Source organism: Gobio gobio (assembly GCF_949357685.1).
Source record: "Gobio gobio genome assembly, chromosome: 4".
Taxonomy (NCBI): Eukaryota; Metazoa; Chordata; class Actinopteri; order Cypriniformes; family Gobionidae; genus Gobio; species Gobio gobio.
Genome location: NC_137100.1, coordinates 51,376,704 through 51,398,232, shown reverse-complemented (window position 1 = coordinate 51,398,232; position 21,529 = coordinate 51,376,704). Strand labels below are relative to the sequence as shown.

The window sequence follows — 21,529 nt, the reverse complement described above, 5'->3', positions numbered from 1 at the left end:
AGAACCTCCGCGTCCCGTCCAGGGACCAAACATGGAGTTTCCAGAGGTCCGGACGCGGGTGCCATAGGGTGCCCCGTCTCTGAATCAGGAGGTCCTGTCTCAGAGGAATGGGCCAGGGAGGTGCTGTCGCAAGGAGCACTAGTTCCGGGAACCAGGTCCGGTTGGGCCAATACGGAGCGACCAACAGGACCTGCTCCTCGTCCTCCCTGACTTTGCACAGAGTCTGCGCAAGAAGGCTCACTGGGGGAAACGCATACTTGCGTTCTTCCCGGGGCCAGCTGTGGGCCAGGGCATCCGACCCGAGGGTCCCCTCGGTCAAGGAATAAAACCGCTGACAGTGGCTCGTCTCTGGGGAGGAAAACAGGTCTACCTGTGCGGCCCCGAAACGACTCCAGATTAGCTGGACCGCCTGGGGATGGAGTCGCCATTCTCCCGGAAGTACCTGCTGACGTGACAGCTCGTCGGCCGCACGATTGAGCAGGCCCGGAATATGAACGGCACGAAGCGACCTCAGATGCTTCTGACTCCATAAGAGGAGATGGCGGGCGAGTTGCGACATGCGACGGGAGCGTAGACCACCCTGTTTGTTGATGTACGCTATGGCCGCAGTGTTGTCCGTCCGGACCAGAACGTGCTTGCCTCTGAGCGGCACTTTGAAGCGGCTGAGTGCAAGACGAACTGCTAACAACTCGAGGCAATTGATATGCCATTGCAGTTGAGGCCCCGTCCACAGACCCGAAACTGCAAGCCCGTTGTACGTGGCACCCCAACCCGTGGATGAGGCATCCGTGGAGACAACGGAGTGCCTGGACACTTGTTCTAGGGGAACTCCCGCCCGGAGAAACAGAGGGTCCGACCACGGGCCGAAGGTTTGGCGGCACCTCGGAGTCACTTGGACGCGGAGGGAACCGCTGTGCCACGCCCATCTCGGGACTCGATCGTGTAGCCAGCGTTGAAGCGGTCTCATATGAAGCAATCCGAGCGGCGTTACTGCGGCTGCGGATGCCATATGCCCCAGGAGCCTCTGAAAATGTTTCAGTGGAACCGCTGTCCTGCCTCTGAACGAATTCAGGCAGTTCAACACCGACTGGACGCGCTCCTCGGTGAGGCGCGCAGTCATGGCGACCGAGTCTATCTCCATACCGAGAAAAGAGATCCTCTGCGTGGGGCAGAGTTTGCTCTTCTCCCAGTTGACCCGAAGTCCCAACTGGCTGAGGTGACTGAGCACCTTGTCCCTGTGTTCGCACAACTGCTCTCGCGACTGGGCAAGAATCAGCCAGTCGTCGAGGTAGTTGAGGATGCGAACGCCATGCTCTCTCATGGGAGCAATGGCCGCCTCCGCAACCTTCGTAAAGACGCGGGGCGACAGGGACAGGCCGAAGGGTAAGACGCGGTACTGATATGCCCGTCCCTCGAACGCGAAGCGCAGAAAGGGCCGGTGTTGAGGGAGAATCGAGACATGAAAGTACGCGTCCTTCAGGTCGATCGCTGCAAACCAATCTCGGGGACGGATGCACCTGAAGATGCGCTTCTGCGTTAACATCGTGAACGGCAGCCTGTGAAGGGACCGGTTCAGGAATCGCAGGTCCAAGATCGGTCGTAACCCGCCGCCTTTCTTGGGTACAATGAAGTACGGGCTGTAGAACCCGGACCTCATATCGGCTTGAGGGACCGGCTCTATCGCGTCCTTCGCCAGTAGGACAGCGATTTCCGCCCTGAGCACGGGGGCGTTCGCCTCCACTACAGTCGTGAAGTGAACGCCCCTGAACTTGGGGGGACGCCAGGCGAACTGAATCGCATAGCCGAGTCTGATGGTACGGATGAGCCACCGAGACGGGCTGGGAAGCGCTAGCCAGGCTCCCAGACTCCGAGCAAGGGGGACCATCGGCACCACAGACGTACCCGCAGCGGGGCAGCGAGGCAGAACGCAGGGATCCGGCTCGGACGGCATGGGAGCGGCCCGAAGCGGGATCTGAGTGTGCTGTGCAACACTTACCTGCATCCGCGGAGGGGACGTGCGAGTGTGGGGAGGCCGCTTGTGTGCGTCCCGACCGCCGGCGTCCCCTGCTGGCGAAGGGAGAGGTACTTGAGGGTGGCGAGGCATGGGAGCGTCGACCACCGCCAAGCGCGCTCTCTTGGCACCCAGAGATATTGGAAACTGCTCTTTTATTGATGTTTTGGGTGCCGCTGGCACTGGGACCAGCGTCGGAACAGACAAACAAAAGATTTTCCCCCGGCCCTCCTCCGGGGGAAGGAGTGGTGCTGCAGCCATCTCCCTCAGAGCAGTTTCCTCCATCTCTGGGCGGCCCGTCTCAGGGTCGCTTGCGACGGCGCTTGCCACCTGGCTTGGCAGCGGCCTGAGCGGGCTGGACATCCTTCCCACGGCCGGCCCCACGCCGTCGGCTGGTGGAAGGCTGCTGCGGTGCCTTGGCGGGGGCGGAGGCGGCGGCGGGTGGACGTCCTCGGCGACGAGTAGTCGGAGGCGCTGCCGCCGGCGGCGGGGTGGAGGCAGCAGCGGGCCGCCGGGGCAGGATGTGCTTGATCGCCTCCGTCTGCTTCTGGGCGGCCGAGAACTGTTGGGCGAAGCTCTCGACCGCGTCGCCGAATAACCCAGCTGACGAGATGGGGGAGTCCAGGAACCGATATTTATCGGTCTCCCTCATGTCAGCCAGGTTAAGCCAGAGATGACGCTCCTGGACCACAAGCGTGGACATCGCCTGACCGATGGCACGGGCGGCGACTTTCGTCGCCCGGAGGGCGAGGTCCGTCGCCGTCCGGAGCTCCCGGAGGAGCTCTGGGTCAGGCCTACCCTCGTGCATGTCAAGGAGTGCCTGGGCCTGGTGGACCTGAAGCAACGCCATGCCATGCAAAGCGGACGCAGCCTGCCCGCAGGCCTTGTAAGCCTTCCCAGTCAGACTGGAAGAGAACTTACAGGCCCGGGACGGGAGACGCGGGTCACCTTTTGCTTTAAAAAGACCTTTCCAGATAACCACCAGTGTTTGTGACACCCGTGTCACTGTGGGTTCTTATGGGTTAACCCATAAGAACCCACAGTGACACGGGTGTCACAAACATTAAAGGTGAAGCGCACAATTTTTGAAGCATTAGCAACCAACAGAATTTCAGAAATGTTTTAGATTTTAAAAAAAAGTATGTAAAAAAGGGCACAATGTACTGTATAAATATGAAGGAATTTTCTGTATTGGTTTTTCACAGGTGTTTTACCTGTATTTTGAATTACACATTGCATTAGTTTGTGTTTTAAGGGTTAACGGAAATGTCTGTAAAATTACTGGATAATGTACTGGCAGAAAATTACCAGTACATTTTCCGTTTTTATTTTTTACAGTGTAGTCCCTCCCAATCCCTAAATAAATATAAATAAAACTAACTAAACACATAAATAAATGTTTTGCATCTGACAATTTGGGGCTTTACAATTTATTGACCAGGACATATGCATCAAGCACTAAACAAGAGCAAAAGCTTTCCACATATTCACGCAGTTCTCTGAGCTTACAATTATTAATACAAATCTTTAATTTCCTTTGCACTGCTGGCAATCACTCTCTGATTTTCTTATTTGGTAGAAATTCCTTACATTCATTCCATACAAAATACATTCAGAAAGACACTTCAGGTTTGTTCCTTTTTGAAATGAAAAGCATGTAATGCTCAAATTTAAAAGCCTTTTCAAAAATAGAGGTGATACTTTTCTGTCTTTTAAAGTAATTCTCCATGTGAGCATTACAAAAATATATATATGTATTTACATATATTGACTGTTATTTGTTAGGTCTCTAGCTGAAAAGCAGAAATGAACCCACAAGGTGCTTTTTTTTTGTCTTTTTTTTAGCACATTGCTTCATAATCTTTCGCCCCTGAATTCTAGATTATTTTATAGATTATAATTTTCTGTTCTGAATAAAAAACCTGCAATTAAAACACTGAAAACAAAGAACAATTCTAAACATTTCTACAGGGAACAAGTTAATCCAAAACCTGACATAGTTTGGGAGGAATTATTTGATTTTTGAGTCTTTTCAGGCTTGTCAAATAAGGAAATGGGAAGTTATTCAATGCACATTACATAGTGTTGGTGAAGAAGGGGGTTTTGCTTAAAGGGATAGATCATCCAAAAATGAAAAACTTGTCGTCATTTACTCTCCTTCATATCGTTCCAAATGTTTTTAAGAGCTGCATGTGTCATGTCTGTCAAAAACATAAAAAAAAAAATAACAACAGACTTTTCATCTTTGGTTAAACTACAGTATCCCTTTAATAGATTACTATAATTGTGGTGGAGAAAAGGAGTAAAGGGTCATTTATTGTGTTATTTTAAGCCATTTACAAGAAGCCCCCATTTCTTTTACTTTGTGAACACAAGATGAATAGTTTTTTTTGATTGCCCACTGCAAATATATCTCAAAACCTCAGTGAAAACCAAAAGGTAAATAATTTAACTTGAAGAAATGATCTCAACATAAAAGTGCTCTAAACACAAAGCAGAAACAGAAGAACTTGGTTGTTGCTTTCCTCTACTTCAAAAGCCCTATAAAGGACTATTTCTGCAATTCGCCTGCAAATCATTGAAGGCAGGTACCAGACAACATGTCCATGCATTTATCTTATACAAGTGATATAGCTTGAGGAGTTTTGTTGTCCATATATACCTATTTTACTGATCTGTTTTAAGAAGGCAATGTCCAGATGTTTTTAGGGAACAGGGAGCTGGGGTTCCGATGTTAAACATGAAATCGCTGTCCATATATTCCCATTGAAACTGAAGTGCTTAATGAATCATAGTGTAGTCCAGTAGTGGCAGGAAAAGCAAATTCAATGAAATACAGATGGGATGTGTCCGTCTAAACAGTCGACCCGGATGTCTTGGTGGCAACAGACACTTTCATAAAAAGCATGAACAGTCATTGCCCGTGATGACAAACTGAATTTGTGGTTACTGCACACTTAAATTAAACTAATGAAGATGGATCCATGGTGGTTAAACTTAAAGCCATGCTAACTGGAGCCAAATTGTTGTCTTACTATGAATTGTATCTTCAGATTATTCATGATAGGTCGAACAGTTTTTTTAGCAGTACTTTTGTGCAAACTGAATGGAGGATGATGATAAACAATTTCATATTCTAGGGAAATAGCTGCAAAAATGTTAAGGAAAAAACGTGTGTGGAAAAAAGCAAAAGTCAAGAGATGAGTATCATCTGGGCATGTACTCCTCAGGTACACCAGATAGGTTTCTCTTTCTGAGTGCCGTGTTCACAGTCTTAATAAGCCCGTCAATGGTGGCACGCATTTCAGGCGTGTAAGGGTCATATTCCAGCTTTCTGAGCCCAGAGCGTTTAAAGTTCCCATCTTTTTGTCCTTCCACACATAGCAGGCGGTCCTCTGACACTTCCAGGCCCAGAAAGATGACCATGTCTTTTAACTGAGAGAAAAGGTCCCGTTTTAAATTCTCAAAGTGCACTACTTGAACTTTCTTCCCATATCTCAGCCAGTCTAGTGTGTGGGATGCCCACCATGGAGCGTAGTTCTTCACAAACTCTGGCCACTCTGATTGAGAGAGAGGGAGAGAGAGAGAGTTTAACTTCTTGAAAAATAATATCTTACAACAAGCATGTCCAAACACGTTCCTGGAGGGCCACTGTCCTGCAGCGTTTAGCTCCAACTTGCCTCAACACATATTTGGTGTTATATTGCTAGTAAACGTACAGTAGGACTGCATTGTCTGCGGAATGTGCTGTACTGAATGAAAAATGTACGTGAATATCTCTATTAGCTGCAAATTACTAGTCACTGCAGGGCGCATAAAACTATATCTAAGATTACACTAAAAACCTTCACCTTTTACCCTCATCCATTAAAAAGCGTTATATCATCAGCAGTCATAAATACAATATAAGTCTAACCTGGCACTTCAACACTTCATTTTTAATTTTCATTAAACAACATATATTTATAATTAAATTATTCATTTTCTCTTTATTCATTAAAATGCATAATATCTGCGTCAAATGCACACATGCAGTTATAATAGTCATTAGAATTCAAGTCTTATCATAAAACCTGAAGGCCAAAGAAAGAAAACATTGGTATGTTTTACTTTCTTTAGACAATGTGCAATATCACTCAATATTACTATTAAATATATGGTGATGCCGTAAATGATTCCTACCTGTCGCGACATTCCCTTCTCTGCCTTCTCTCATAAAATAACCTTTTTATCATAGTAAAATCATCGTTCCCAACAAAAAATATAACATAAAAGCATAAAACATGTTAAACATTAGCGGACAGGCAGTCGATTTCCTCACAAAGTGGTTTATTCAGTGTAGTGAAGCCTCTTCACCATTGACATCCATTTTTTTTTAAATGGCCTCTGGTCTCCTTCCCTGCATACCAACAAAGACGCAGCATTAGCCGTTACGCTTTTTTGGCTGAAGGTTGCAGGCTTGCATTCCCAGTGGCTTTGTTTCTAGTATGCCTATAGCAAGACATTGATTAGCTGTTCAGGTGTGTTTAATTGAGGTTGGAGCTAAACTCTGTAGGACAGCGGCACTTCAGGAGCAAAATTAGACACCCCTTTCTTAGAGCAACATGCTGTCCCATGGTGCCTAAAGCTGGGCATACACTATGCGATTTCTGTGCGATTTCAGCAAGGTTACCTACTCACACTGTACGAGTAGATCGCATGCGATGTAAAGCCAAAGCTCACGGTTTATGTGCTCACACTGTGTGGTCCGATCGTCGAGCGCGACTTGTCTGCTCACACTGTACGAGTGAAATATGCACAAAAAAACCTATAATAGAGAGATAGCCTATCAAATACATCAGCTATCGATATCAAGAGCATTTACAATTTATGTATATAAATGAACATTATTATTAGGGTAGGCCTACTTTTATTATTAAATTGATATTACATTTAATGCCCCCGCGCAGGAATTATTAAAGGAATTATAGGCCTATAATTAAAATGATTATCAGTCTATAATATCCTATGTCATAACACTTCAATAATATTATCAGAAAGTAAGAGCAGCTTTATTTCAAAAACAACTTGTTTAACACGAAATGGGCCTATACTTCTCTTCTAATTTGTTTCACAATATGGGCCACAAGAGAAATATTAAGAATATAAATTAAGACAGTTATAGGCTACGTTATCAGCATATTTTAAAGAAGATGAATCTTGTCTCTGTGAGAATATGCGCCGAAAGCTCGTCAGATTTTACTTTCACTTTCACCACTGACTCGCCTTCATAATTTAAAACTAGAAAAGAAAAAAAATCTATATTGCGCCGTGACATTTTGTTATTATTTTCTTTTGTCAAATGATGGACAACGGTTCACATTTTTCCCATGATAATAAAATTAAGTAAATAGTAAATAATAGTAAATAAAATAATTTGTGAAAGTAAAACAAGTAAATTAATGTTCAAAGTTAAATGAATAAAAGAGGCACTGATAGGCTAAACACGGTGGTTTGAACGTCTTAGATTATCCATTTTACAACACGAACTGGAGGCAAGCAACAGTTTGCTAAATTGCTGCTATTTGATAACTGCCTACAGAACTTAAAGATCTCCCTCTTTTCGTTTTCTTTCTTGCTGCATTAAAGATGAAATGGTTCAACTTCTGCTTTCTCGCAGGAATGAGAAATAGAGCATTCAGTTCGTAGCTCTGCTTCAGCTGTTTAATAACCTCACGAGGAGCGACCAGAATTTCTGACATGCCAGAAATTCATCCGACCATCCGATTGCCGATCGGGAGAGGTTTGTCGCCTCTCGTTTCCCCCTGTACACTGCACGAACACCTCACGACAAACGACGCACGATAAAGCTGAAACTCGGCCCGACCCAAAAAAGAGTCGCACAAGTCAGAATTCGGAATCGGACGAAAATCGCACAGGGTATGCCCAGCTTAAGATTCTGTGCATTAGAAAACCTTTACACATCTGTAGACATGTGACAGCACTACACAAATGTAACAGACATCGGCAAACACAACTTGATGGTTTTGTGAAGGCTAGAATAGTGTAGCGGCATTACAATATTTTAAATCACTGACAGTGCTTTTCTGAAATGAAACGTTAAGCAAAAGTCAATTATACTGTGAACTGATGCACTTATTCATTTTCAAGTAATAGTACTTTTTCTGCTGATTATCATCAGCGGAGAGAAAGAAAAGCAATAGCTAACAAAGAGCTAATGTCTTTTTTCTCAAAGTGACTAAAATGTTCCCAATCATGATGAGAGAAGATGTAAAACAACTTAAGGATACAAAAAAGAAGAAGCAAAACATGCTGATTTTTTTTAGATGCTTCTGCTTTTTGGTTAGTGTGATGCATCAGAAAAGCACATCAACAAAAACAACAACTGAGGAACACGTTTTAGGAAAAGAGTTTTAAGAGGTTAAGAAAAACACGTGTCATTAAAATTTCAGAAACATAATAAAAAATGAAACAAGACAAAAAACAAGACACCAAAATGTCACAAGCATCTGCTTCTCTATGGGAAAAAAATATTGAAAAGAAGCAGAACAAAAAGCCAACGTTGCTTAAAAATGGACTTGGTTGGGGTAAAGGCTACTTTGCACAATATATTTACGGACTTTACCACTGTTCACAAACATTTTATCAATGCAAAATCATTTTTATAAAATTATTTAAACTTCAAGACAATTGAGTTTTGGTTTAATAGTTATAACCATTAACCATTCAAAAAGTAAACACTAGAAAAATGTATTTGGTGCCTAGTAACAAACTCATGTACCTAAAAATAAGCAGCAGGTTCCCGGAGGTTTCAGAGTTAAAAAGGGAAAATATTCTCAACAAAACCACATAAAAGACAGTCATGGCTTTTTCTGTCTGATGAGTGCATGCTCCCGACCACAGTACAGCAGATTTACCCTCAAATTGACGTCAACGGCAACAAAACAGAAGTTATTTTGACATACTTCCAAACTGGATTGAGACAGCAAATATAGCGATGAGCTCAGTGAAACGAAGTACTGTTTGTGTTGTGCACTAAGTAGAGCGATCACTAGGTTTTAGATAAAGCTTTCATCTCTCACCTTTCCCCCTCCAGTGAGCTTGAGAGGCAAATCCAATATGGCCACCATACTTTCGGTTAAATTCAGCCATGAGTGCTTTATAAGGGTTCCGGATCATAAGGATACTAGCATCAAAGGTATCAATCTCCTTCCTGCCACTCTCATGGGTCTTGATACATATGGTTCTCCCGCTGCGCCAGTGATCTCTCTCCCCTTTGAATCCTGCATATATGTCCAACAACAAGAGAGGAAGACCATGAGCAAGCAAAACAGAAATAAAATGGCTTCATGGAGAACTAAAAGTCAAGTTTACCTTTGTTGTACAATGAGCCATCAAAGTAGTAGCTCCCGGTGTAGTACCCTGTGGCCAGTTCAATAAGGTGACGGGCCCAGGTATTCCCCGCTCCTGGGAAACTAGCAAGTGCCATTAGGTGCTTGGAACGAGTGGGTAAAAAGCGCCGGTCCATACAGCGATTATCTGTAGAGATAAAGGAGGAAACACATCAGACACCAAATATGAGGAATTGTAGTGAAAAATATCCTTAGTCTCATTTAGGGATACCAGGATTCGGCCGAATATTGGGCTTTTTGAGAGGGTTCGGTTTCAAACCTCAGAATTTTTCTCCACCGAACCGAACCAAACCCTAGGCTTGCACTATGCTTGTAGCGCTGGTCGAACATAATGATGCCGCCTTTGAAAGTGAAAATGGAACTCATGAACAGAAAACGTGGCAGTAGGCTACTTTAAGTCAAAAGAAGGCGATTCAAGTCGAGCTACATGTTCAATTTGCAATGCCGATATGTCTCGTGGTGGCAAGGACCCTAAACAACAGCCGCTGTTAAAACATTTGTTTATGAAACATCCGAAAGAATACGAGTTGTGCATGAAGGAATCTACAGACAGCAGCCAAAATGTATTTTATTTTACCGTGCAAACAGCCGCATACAGATCAGATAAAATATAAATAAAAAGAATAAAATAAATAGGCCTACGCTAAATATTTTTCACTTAAATAATTACCAAATTAAGATGACAAAAGGAAAATACACTGAATCCGTAAGCTTTGAAGAACCGGAATCGTGTTTTTTTTTTTGTCAAATAAAAAAAAGCAGGCCTAGGCTACCTCAATCCACACCTTGTATGTTTGTTTTTTTTAAGTAACATGTCTAAGTGATGTGGGTTAGTCTGGAGCCCAGCCTGTTGACAGTTAAACCGCGGCAGAAACACCCTCTCAATCCTTCTGTCTCCGCAGCGCGCAAGCCTCTGCTGACAGCGCGCGCGCCTCCTGCGCTCTCCGTTGTGCTGTTCTTTGAAATGACAGAGGACGACTCGGGGAAATTTTTCTATAAACCATCAGGAAACAGCGGCGAGAAGAACATACGCGACAATGTTGACCTCGTAATGAAACCACACTACGAAAGGCTTCAGATGGCACTGATGTCCCGGGAATACAAGGATAACGCCTCGCTAGAGTGGCCAGTCTCGGGAAGCACTTTTCATTTGCTTACCACCAGTCAGGAGCTTGTACTACTGCTGTATTTTCTGTCTAAATGGTCCCACACAGTAAGCTTTTCCATTGCTTCATTTTGCGAGATATATCTGGTGTGTGGTTGCACATGTCGACGCGCTCCGTGAGTGAACAAATAACGCTATACAGCATATTTTTCTTAACCATGCATTAAAAAAACCAAACAAAAAAACGTTAAAAACCTTTAAACCGTTTAACTGATAGTATTAATCGGTCAAAGTTCTTACTTTATATATATATATATATGTATATATATATATATATATATATATATATATATATATATATATATATATACATATATATACAGACAGACAGACAGACAGACAGACAGACAGACAGACAGACAGACAGACAGACAGACAGACAGACAGACAGACAGACAGACAGACAGACAGACAGACAGACAGACAGACAGACAGACAGACAGACAGACAGACAGACAGACAGACAGACAGACAGACAGACAGACAGATAGATAGATAGATAGATAGATAGATAGATAGATAGATAGATAGATAGATAGATAGATAGATAGATAGATAGATAGATAGATAGATAGATAGATAGATAGATAGATAGATAGATAGATAAAAAACACAAAAATAATGGTCTTTAAATGATCACAGAATAATTCTGTAAAAGACTTGTAAACAAATTTAAATGGTTTGATAAACAGTGTGAAGGCTTATAATGCACATATTTTGACGAAGTGTTTTCTTGCTTAGATTTCAAGTTTGGTTTGGACCAATCATGATGATTATTCAGAATTTGAACCACAGAGCAGATGACTATCAGACGGAGCAGGAAATGAGATACGTTTGTACTTTGTGAAGGACAGGCCAGCGATAAGGGTATGGAAGGTGGGAATGATCCTAGGGGCCCTAATTTTTTATTTATACACATTACTTAATGAATGTTGGATTATGAAGTGTTACCAAATATTTATAGAAAGGGGCCAGTCTCTAAATGTCAAAATACACAGTTTCAAAAGTATAGCTACAAATGCAAACATTATGTGTCAAAACATGATTCTAGTGTGATAAAATGGCTTACTAACCTTATCTGTGTAAATCTTGCATCGTGCTTATCTTGCACAGCAGAGCAGTTGCATCATTTAAGTGTCGCAAGTGTGCATTTACTGAAATTATATCATGCACATGCATATATCTATATACATGTACTGTTTATACATCATGCATTTAGAGATAGCTACAATCGATTTAATATTTGACCACCCTTGAAAATAGGATTCACACTTTTTTTGCTCACTCTGACAACGAAAAGTAAGTGTGAATTTCGCAAATGTCTTTCTAAGTGATAAGCAGCTACAAAAGCAGTATTGGCGGGGCTATTTTTGTGCTTCTGTGACCTTACATGTTTGTTCTAGTCCTAAACAATCAAACCCATACTTGTGTGATGCCTGTGCATTGGCCTGAGCACACTGTTTTAGTACAAACAAGGTTATGTTACCTTGCACTTGGGTCTGGTACACTACAAAGAAGTCATTGTTTCCGCAGCTCTCAAAGTCTTCCCCTACACATCGCTGGAGACACATTTCCTCATCCTCACGCTCATGCAGAGTGAAGAGAGGAGTGGGAAACCCACAGTGACATTTTTCACCAGCCAGGGCAGCCAGAGAGAATTCCTATGCCAGACAAAGGAAGAGAATAATATAAGACAGACTTGCAAAAATACAATAGAATGAGAGACACCTGATGCACATCATGCATACTGTACATACTCACTTTCTCTGTGCATATGTCAACACACTTGTCCACTGACATGTTCTGAATAACAGCACTAGCGGGAAGCGCCAGGGTCACGTTATCTGGCCTCTTGAAACATCCCTTGAAGATGGCACTCCCATCTTAATAGCCAAATATACAAGAACATTATTTTTTTTAATGTAAAAACAACAAAAACAACCAAATTCTTGTATTTTCTCAAGGAACTATGAGGGTCGATTGCTTGAGGAAATATCCCCCACATGATGCTAGTGTGTTCTGGGTGGTTTCTGTGCGGTTGAGGTTTTTTTTATTTTTATCATGTCAGCTGTGAAACGGCTCTAAACACTGAGTCAGATTGAAAGCACGAAAAGGGTTGACTCATTAAAAAGAACAGTGTGTTCAATCGAATGTGCCGGACAAACTGACGCACAAACGCATACAGGGTTTGCTAATGCCAATACATACACGACACGCTGCTGTGTAAGACATGTAAAACATGCTGCTACTGTACAATATAGTTACATCAATTACCCGCAGCAGATCTATACAGGTGGAGCTAGGGAAGGTAGAGGATTTCTAAAAGCGCGCTGCATCAGATGTGTCCGAATGATGTGATTGCAAGCAGACTGAGTTAAGGACCTTTTAGCCTGCACCATCTAGAGTTTCATGACAGATTGAAAGAGACCCTGATACTGTTTTTTCATGTTTAATACTGTAAAGCTGTTTGCTTTTAAATATCTATTGTATAAAGTGGTACATAAATAAATGTGACGCGAGTGCCGAATGAGTGCAAACATCACTATGCTTGATTAAAGGGTTAGTTTACCCAAAAATGAAAATTCTGTCATTAATTTCTCACCCTCATGTCATTCCATATTTTGAACACAACTGAAGATATTTCTGATGAAATCCGAGGTTTCTGAACTACACATAGGCTGCAACGTCATTAAAACTTTCAAGGCTCACAAAGGTAGTAGAGGCATCGTTAAAATAGTCCATGTGACCAGTGGTTCAACCTTGTTATGAAGTGACGAGAATACTTTTTGTGCCCAATTTTTATCGATCGATTTGAACGATTTTAATCAACCAACAATCTCTTCTTTTCAACGTCATTCTCCTACGCTAATCACGTAGTAAAGACAGTGCAGCAGTTCCAGGTTCTACGTCACGTGCTGCTGTATGCTCGAACATGACCAGTCATTTACGCCGTCATCACCCGGGTGTTAATAACGCAAGCTCAGGTAAGACCTGAACACCACACGTTGCTATCTGTGTTTAAACTAAACTCATTTAAGCGTAGCCAATTTAAACATAACACAATGTTATTGTACATTTGATTGCTTTATTCAATTTCTGTACCTGAAAACTAATGTTAGACCCGTCTGAAAAAAACTGAAAAGCACTGTTTATTTTATTACTATCTTTGCTCTAAATTGTACTTATTTGCACCATTGCTTGTATTTAGATTATTTGTTCTTATTTTCTTAATTTTTATTTTACAGTAGTCCTTTTTCACTGAACACAGTAAATACCGAACCGTACCGAAACCGTGAACCTAAAACCGCAATACAAACCGAACCATGAGCAATATGAACCGTTACACCCCTAGTCTTTACTACCTTTCTGGGCTTTGAAAGTTCCAATGACGTTGCTGTCTATGTGTGGTTCAGAAACCTCTCGGATTTCATCAAAAATGTCGTAATTTTTGTTCCGAAGATGAACGACGGCCTTACTGGTTTGGAACGACATGAGGGTGAGTAATTAAGGACATAATTTTAATTTTTGTGTGAACTAACCCTTTAATTACTGTTTTCTCAACACTGTCATTTTTGTTGTGTGTTTATTTTGTTATCAAAAGGAAAGTGCGCAGCACATATTAACTCATTCATCTAAATGCCGTTCTCAGCAGCGTAGACTGCACCAGGATGTTCGCTAACAGTATACCGCTGCTTATGTATTTCAAACTTCTTTTTACCCCAAAGCAAAGAATGAAAAAAAAAACTTTGCTATGAGTAGATAAAAGACAGTGGGTTTGGAACCATGGCTCCTTCCTAAAATGTCGAGGACAGCTTTACTGATCAGCAATATAGTTAGGGTTAGAGGTAGGGGTGGGCTTTACAAGCAAGGTCCCAATAATGCATCATCCATTTAAGATTTTAATTAATGTAAGATATACACTAAATATGTTGTTTTCATTGCATACTCTTTTATAATGTGTTTCAATACAATGAGGAACAAATACTATCTGCCATTATAAATAGTACAAATATTAGTAGAAATAGTCTTTGCCAAAGCGATGTGGTCCCAACTTCTTAACTTAATAGATCAAAGTTGTTCCTTTTGTCACATAATCTCCCCTACGCACACGGATCCTGTCACATGAGAAAAGTGCTTAATCAGGACAGTTTTTTTTTTTTCAAACATGAGGCATAAGGAAAAGGGTGAGGATCATGCCATGAAAATAGATGGCGTGAGAAACAGCTAAACAATACTGGGAGTTTTCAAAGCTATACTAAACACACAAATTAATGAGAATGGGAAATTCTCAAATATGCATCAGATAGATAGAATCTTTCCTCAACCACAAATAGACATTATAAATCATTCACGAAAATCACTCCCCATGAAGATCAATGGTGGGGAGTAATTTGGCCTGTACTACCTTGCTGACATAAAAAAACAGCTTGAAGATAAACAAGACTGACAATTTCCAGCACAGTAAGTTATCATTTGCTAACATTAGAGCTAAATGTTTTTACAGCATTTATTAACCTTTGTTAATGTTAGTTAATAAAAATACAATTGTTCATTGATTGTTCATTTAATCCACAGTGCAAAACCAATGTTAACAACTTGATTTTAAAAATGCATTAGTAAGTGCATCATTATCTTATTAACATTAAGATTAGTACATACTGTAGAGGTATCGTTCATTGTTACTTTATGTCAACTAATGTAATAAATCCATGTTAACAAATTAAACCTAATTGTAAAGTCTCCTTTATGAAATGAGTTGGTCTTATTGATAAAAGCAGTTCTATCATGACACCTCTCGGAAGATTGTTAGCATGGTAATGGATATGACAATGTTAATGTATTTGGTCTTGGTGGAATAGATCTGCTACGCTGCTGCTGAATTGCTGCTGCTGTTGATTATTGCTGCTGCTGCAGAGCAAGTACAGGAACTTGCTACTGCCAATACATACGCCAATACGCTGCTGCACAAATAGCATATATCAATAACCCATAGCAGATCTATACAGGTGGAGCTGGTGAAGGTGGAGGGTTTTAGAGGAACTCTGAAGCACGCTGCAACTGCTATAGTGAATGGTAACCAGCCATTTAAGTGTGTTGAGCAACAAGCTCATTGGCTGCAGATGCACCGTGGACCAATCAGCTTGTGTCAAGTAGTTAACGCTGTAATTATCATCAGCTTGTGGTCAAGAAGTAATTATCATCAGCTTGCGTTAGAACCATCAGCCTGCGCCATCTAGAATATCAAGTCAGAACTATGTATTTATTTACACGTTTCCGCTTTCCTGAAAGTGACATCAAAATGTCGAGCCATATCCGTGAGCCTGTCTCATGTAAGCTTGCTGATGAACATGTGTAAGTGTATCTGTGTGTCAGGGTGCTCACATCGGCGGGCCGACTCCTGGCTCAGCTCCAGTCTGTATATGGACAGTCGATTAGGTCCTCCACAGAGGTTACTCTTCTCCCCTTTACACTCCATATTACATTCACTCTCTGACACGTTGGGCGCCTGGATCTTATGGCCACAGTAGCACTCGGCTCCAAACTCCAGACCCGCATAGAGATAACCCCTAATAACACAGGATAAAGAAAAGGGAAAAAAAACACACTTTATTATGCAATATAGTTCACTGCAATGTCAGGGCACTCGACTGCCACTGAATGATCTGACATGAGCTGTGATGCTCGTGAAGCAATGCAATATGAAGTCCTGCTCGTTATCCCATTTCATGATGCAAAATGTGCAAAAATATATGCAATATATATATATATATATATAATAATTTCACCATAAACAATACAACTCTGTAAAAATGCTGCATATATTTTCACTGCTTTATGATGTAGCCTAGTGTGTGTGTATATATATGTATGTTGGGTGTTAACTGAAAAGTCGTTTGTCGTTTCAAAAAGGGGTGCTTCATGAACTATAACATTTGTGCCTTTGAGCAGGCCACTTAATATCAGGCTGTTCAAGGGGAAGTGTAATACGTGCACCACAATTTCCTTTGAGGCATTCAGCAATGCACATCAGTGTGCATGTAGATACAGCTCTTGAGAACAGTAGAAAGAATGTGGTTTATTGTTCTGACACTTGGACCAACTCCCAGCAATGTTCCCTCCCTGAAATTCAGATCATACTGTTTGGCGTAAGAAATTGGTTTTGCGATACAGTTAATGCAATGTGCAGAGAGTATAATTTCCAAGAACTCTCTACAAAAATTTATTGTGAATATGAAATTCTATGGTTCAACAGAAGAGTAAATAATGACAAAATGTTCATTTTTGGGTCAACTATCCCTTTAACGTTCTCTCCAACTTTCAGCCTCCTCCTCTGTGCAGCTCTTTTCAGACCTTTCAAAAAATTTGAGAACTGTCCCAAGCTGAACCCCCAGTTTAAAGCTTCAAAACATCATTGTCCATAATACAGAGCCTGTCCTTTTAAACATGATTCTGGCAAACCTTCAGTTCACGAGACAGACAGGAACTTCCTCTTGACTCGTGAACAATCAACACTCGCTTTCGTCAATGTTAAATCTTCACTTGAAACTTATTTACAACAAAAATACATGCAAAACTGGCAAAATATACGTCCATCAGTTAACTTGTTCTTTTGAATGTGTAAGCACGGTCAATGATTGTTTCTGCTCCTTCATTAACTTATAGTGCACCAGTGCATTGGTACCATTTTACCTACAGGGAGCACAAACTCAAATCAACACATAATAAAAATAAATTTAAATAAAGAAATACATTTTAAAGAAAGTTCAATATAATACTTAAATTAGATTAAATAAACACCATAAACAAATAAATATACAGCTTTTTACAAACATAATGCATGTTGTCATATTTATAGGCCTTATTTTGATCAGAGGAGGAAAGAAAATAAAGGATTGTCTACTGTCTATGTGCTGTTCATGTAGACTCTGTAACTCCCACTCTTTCCTTTAAAGCAGTCCTGAAGGCAAAATTCCTTAGCATTTTTTTCTCCCTTTCTCTCTTTCTGTGGCTTTTACAAAGCACAGACGGATGTGATTTAGTGTGTTCATGTTAATAGGAATGTAGTGTTAAGAATAATTGCGAAGCAGGCAGGGTAGAGAAACTGAGGAAAGAGGAAGGAAACAAGAGTGCTAACAGGATAGAACGTAGCATTAAAAGTTCAACCAAAAATAATAATTTACTCACACTAATGTTGTTCCAAATCAGTGTCAAAACTGGAGGAATTTTGAATACATACATATATATATATATATATATTATATATATATTATATATAGTCACGGGGTGAAGAACCACTCGACAAGGCAGGCTTCGTGAAAAGGCCCCCGGAGGGTAGATTTATTTACAGTGAAATCAAACTGGTGAAAGAAGGTAAGCCGGTGCGTGATGGCTGGTGCTTTTAGTGCTCTTCAGTGCTCAATCCAAACGAAAAGTGGGTGTCCAAAACGTGCTCCAAGAGGTGGGCTGTCGGTCACTCGCTGCTTTCTGGGGAGAACAGAGAAAAAAGTTTAGACCAGTGTTTCAGTCGGCTCAAGACCTGAGTCTCCCTGTTTGCTCAGCATGTGCTGCTTATGTGGCTGTGGGCTGATTGGGAGCAGCTGTGACCGATCAGCCGGCGGTGAGGGTGTGCAGGTGTTTTGTGTTGGTTGCCAGGGCGACGCTGATTCCCCCCCCCCTAAGCGTCGTTCTGGTCCTGTGAACAAACGGAGACAGCAGGGGAGATGTAAAGGGAGGGTGGGGAATGACCCCTGACAGACCTGCATAAGCTGTCCAGATCCGTGAGAGGCCATCGGCGTTCGCGTTGGCGGCCCCGGCCCGATGTCGTACCTCAAAGTGGAAGTCCTGAAGTGCTAGGAACCAGCGAGTCACCCTGGCGTTGGTGTCCTTGGCGCGGGCCATCCATTGTAGGGGCGCGTGGTCTGTGACCAGGGTGAACTTGCTGCCTAGGAGGTAGTACCGGAGCTCCAGGACTGCCCACTTGATGGCCAGGGCTTTCTTCTCCACGGTGGCGTACTTCCTCTCGGCCGGGGACAGCTTACTGCTGATGTAAATGATCGGATGCTCCTCACCTTCCTGGATTTGGGACAGGACGGCTCCCAGTCCTGTGTCGGAGGCATCCGTCTGCAGCAGGAAGGGGCAGCTAAAGTCTGGAGCGCGGAGTACGGGCGAGGACGTAAGCGCTGCTTTGACCTGGGCAAAGGCTTCCTCGACCGATGGGGTCCAGCATACTTTCTCCGGCTGCCCCTTCCTGGTCAGGTCTGTCAGGGGGGCGGCTAAAGAGGAGAAGTTGGGGATAAAGCATCGATAATAACCCGCCAACCCCAAGAAGGCTCGTACCTGGGTCTTCGTCCGGGGTCTCGGGGCAGAGTGGATGGCCTCTACTTTCTTTTCCTGTGGCCGTATGAGGCCTCGGCTGACTTGGAAGCCCAGGTACTTGGCCTCGGAGAGGGCTAGGTGGCATTTGCGGGGGTTGGCGGTGAGTCCAGCTGCTCGGAGCTCCGAGAGCACCCTCCGCAGACGATCCAGATGTTCCTCCCATGCCTCGGAGTGGATCACCACGTCATCGATGTAGGCGGCTGCGTACGCCTGGTGGGGCCGCAGGATGATGTCCATCATCCTCTGGAACGTCGCGGGGGCCCCGTGCAGGCCAAAGGGAAGGGTCCGGTACTGCCAGTGGCCACTTGGGGTCGAGAAGGCAGTCTTCGGCTTAGCAGCTTCAGAGAGTGGCACCTGCCAATAGCCCTTGGTGAGGTCTAGGGTGCTGATGTACCGGGCCCTTCCGAGGTCCAGCAGCTCGTCGACCCGAGGCATGGGGTACCCGTCGAATTCAGAGACTTCGTTCAGGCAGCGGAAGTCGTTACAAAAGCGGAGGGTGCCATCCGGCTTTGGGACCATCACAATGGGGCTGGACCAGGGACTCCGGGATGGTTCAATTACCCCCAACTTCAGCATTTGTTGGATCTCATCCTCAATAGCCTGCCGACGAGCTTCCGGGATGCGGTAGGGCCGTTGCCTGACGATGACTCCTGGGGGTGTCTTGATGTTATGCTGGATCACGTTGGTCTGCCCGGGTTGGGAAGAGAACACATCCTGGAACTGACTGACCAGGTGCTGCAGCTCCGCCTTCTGGGCAGCCGAGAGATGAGGGTTGACGTCAACAACCACGGGATCGGTGAGACTCAAAGCAGCCAGCTGGTCCCGGGTCCCCACCCACTTCTTCAGGAGGTTGATATGATAGATAGATATGCCTGCCGTCGTCCAGGTTGCCTCAGCCGGTACATGACTGGTCCAATTCTTTCCAGTACCGTATATGGTCCTTTCCAGGAGGCCAGGAACTTGCAGGCAGAGCTGGGGACCAGTACCATGACGCGGTCTCCGGGCTGGAATTCCCGTGGTTGGGCTGCCCGGTCGTAGTGGCGTTGCTGCGCTTGCTGGGCCTTGCTGAGGTGTTCCCGGACCAATGGCATCACTCGATTGATCCGTTCTCTCATCTGTCGTACGTGTTCGATGATGGTGCGATGAGGGGCAGGCTGCTGCTCCCAAGCTTCCCTGGCGACGTCAAGGAGCCCACGTGGTTGACGGCTGAACAGGAGCTCAAAGGGGGTGAAGCGAGTTGAGGCCTGGGGAACTTTGCGGATCCCAAAGAGCACGTAGGGAATCATGAGGTCCCAATCCCGCTTATCCTCCGCCGCCACGCGTCTAAGCATCTGCTTGAGGGTCTGGTTGAATCTCTCTACAAGTCCGTCCGTCTGAGGGTGGTAGACCGCAGCAGCCTACAGAGATCCGCCATTAGCCGGGACATGAACGGGGTCCCCTGGTCAGTCAGGATCTCCGAGGGGAGGCCGACTCGGCTGGCCAGCAGAAACAGCTCCTGGGCGATGGACTTCGCGGTGGCCTTACGAAGGGGGACTGCTTCTGGGTACCGGGTGGCGTAGTCGACAATTACCAGGATGTGTTCGTGTCCGTGGGCAGACTTTGGCAACGGCCCCACTATGTCCATTCCTATCCGCTCGAAGGGCACCTCGATGATAGGCAGCGGGATGAGCGGGCTGGGGGGAGGGGTCCTGGGCAGGCTTGGCAGAACCGTTTCACTTCGGCCTCCAGGCCAGGCCAAAGGAAGCGGTCGCGGATGCGCTGAGTGGTGTTGGCCGCCCCGAGATGACCTGCCATGGGATGGAAATGCGCCAGCTCCAGGATGGTTTCGGTCTTAGCTCGGGGTACCAACAGCAATTTCTTCTCCTCCCCCCTCCGCTGAGCGACACAGTACAGCAGGCCATTCTCAACGACAAAATGCGGGAGAGGAAGGGGCCGTGGGAGGACGTCTTTTCCATCGACGACTCGCACCTGAGCCCAACAGAGCTTGAGCCGATCGTCCTCCCGCTGTTCCTTGGCGAATGAGCCCCCTCCAGCAGCCTGTTGGTAAATATCATAGAACAGATTAGTAGTCTGGGAGGGGGACTCACCATCTCTCCCACTGTCAGAGGCGAGCAGGGCCGGTCGGCGGCAGGGTCCACGAGGCCGTCTCCGTCTTAGACGGTTCCCTTCCGGGCTGGCAGGCTGAGTAGCAGCGTTGAGCAGTCTGTCGAAGCCGGGCCAATCCCTCCCAAGCAGTACGGCCACCGGCAGGTCCTTCACCAGGCCCGCCTCTACCGGACAGGTGCCTTGGGGTGACGAGATGGTGACTCTACGGGCCGGTACTTGGCGAGTGTCTCCGTGCACACAGGTAATCGGTAAGAAGGTCTTCTGGCCGCTTCGAGGGGCGCACAACCGCGACTGGATTAGGGTGACCGCACTGCCTGAGTCCATTAGGGCCCGGAAACGTTTCCCTTCCACCATCACTTCTGCTTCGGGGGCTCCCGATGGTACATGCTGGTGGACGATGCAACCTGCCAGCCATGCTCGCGGAGGTGATGGTGGTTCAGCGCTGGGCATGGGCTCATC

At 44.5% G+C, this 21,529-nt stretch overlaps 1 protein-coding gene across 4 annotated transcripts in view; it reads right to left on the bottom strand.

The window, feature by feature from the left end:
* Nucleotides 1–3,425: 3,425 nt before the first annotated feature.
* wscd2 (WSC domain containing 2) overlaps nucleotides 3,426–21,529 on the bottom strand; it is a 78,143-nt gene continuing 60,039 nt past the window's right edge. For all 4 annotated transcript variants that reach the window (XM_079815537.1, XM_079815539.1, XM_079815538.1 and 1 more), the window contains 6 exons: nucleotides 15,971–16,155; nucleotides 12,350–12,471; nucleotides 12,075–12,249; nucleotides 9,386–9,550; nucleotides 9,094–9,294; nucleotides 3,426–5,571 (listed from right to left, as the gene is read on the bottom strand). In XM_079815537.1, coding sequence (XP_079671663.1) covers nucleotides 5,219–5,571; nucleotides 9,094–9,294; nucleotides 9,386–9,550; nucleotides 12,075–12,249; nucleotides 12,350–12,471; nucleotides 15,971–16,155 — 1,201 coding nt within the window. In that variant the 3' untranslated portion in view covers nucleotides 3,426–5,218. The remainder of the gene's footprint in view (nucleotides 5,572–9,093; nucleotides 9,295–9,385; nucleotides 9,551–12,074; nucleotides 12,250–12,349; nucleotides 12,472–15,970; nucleotides 16,156–21,529) is intronic.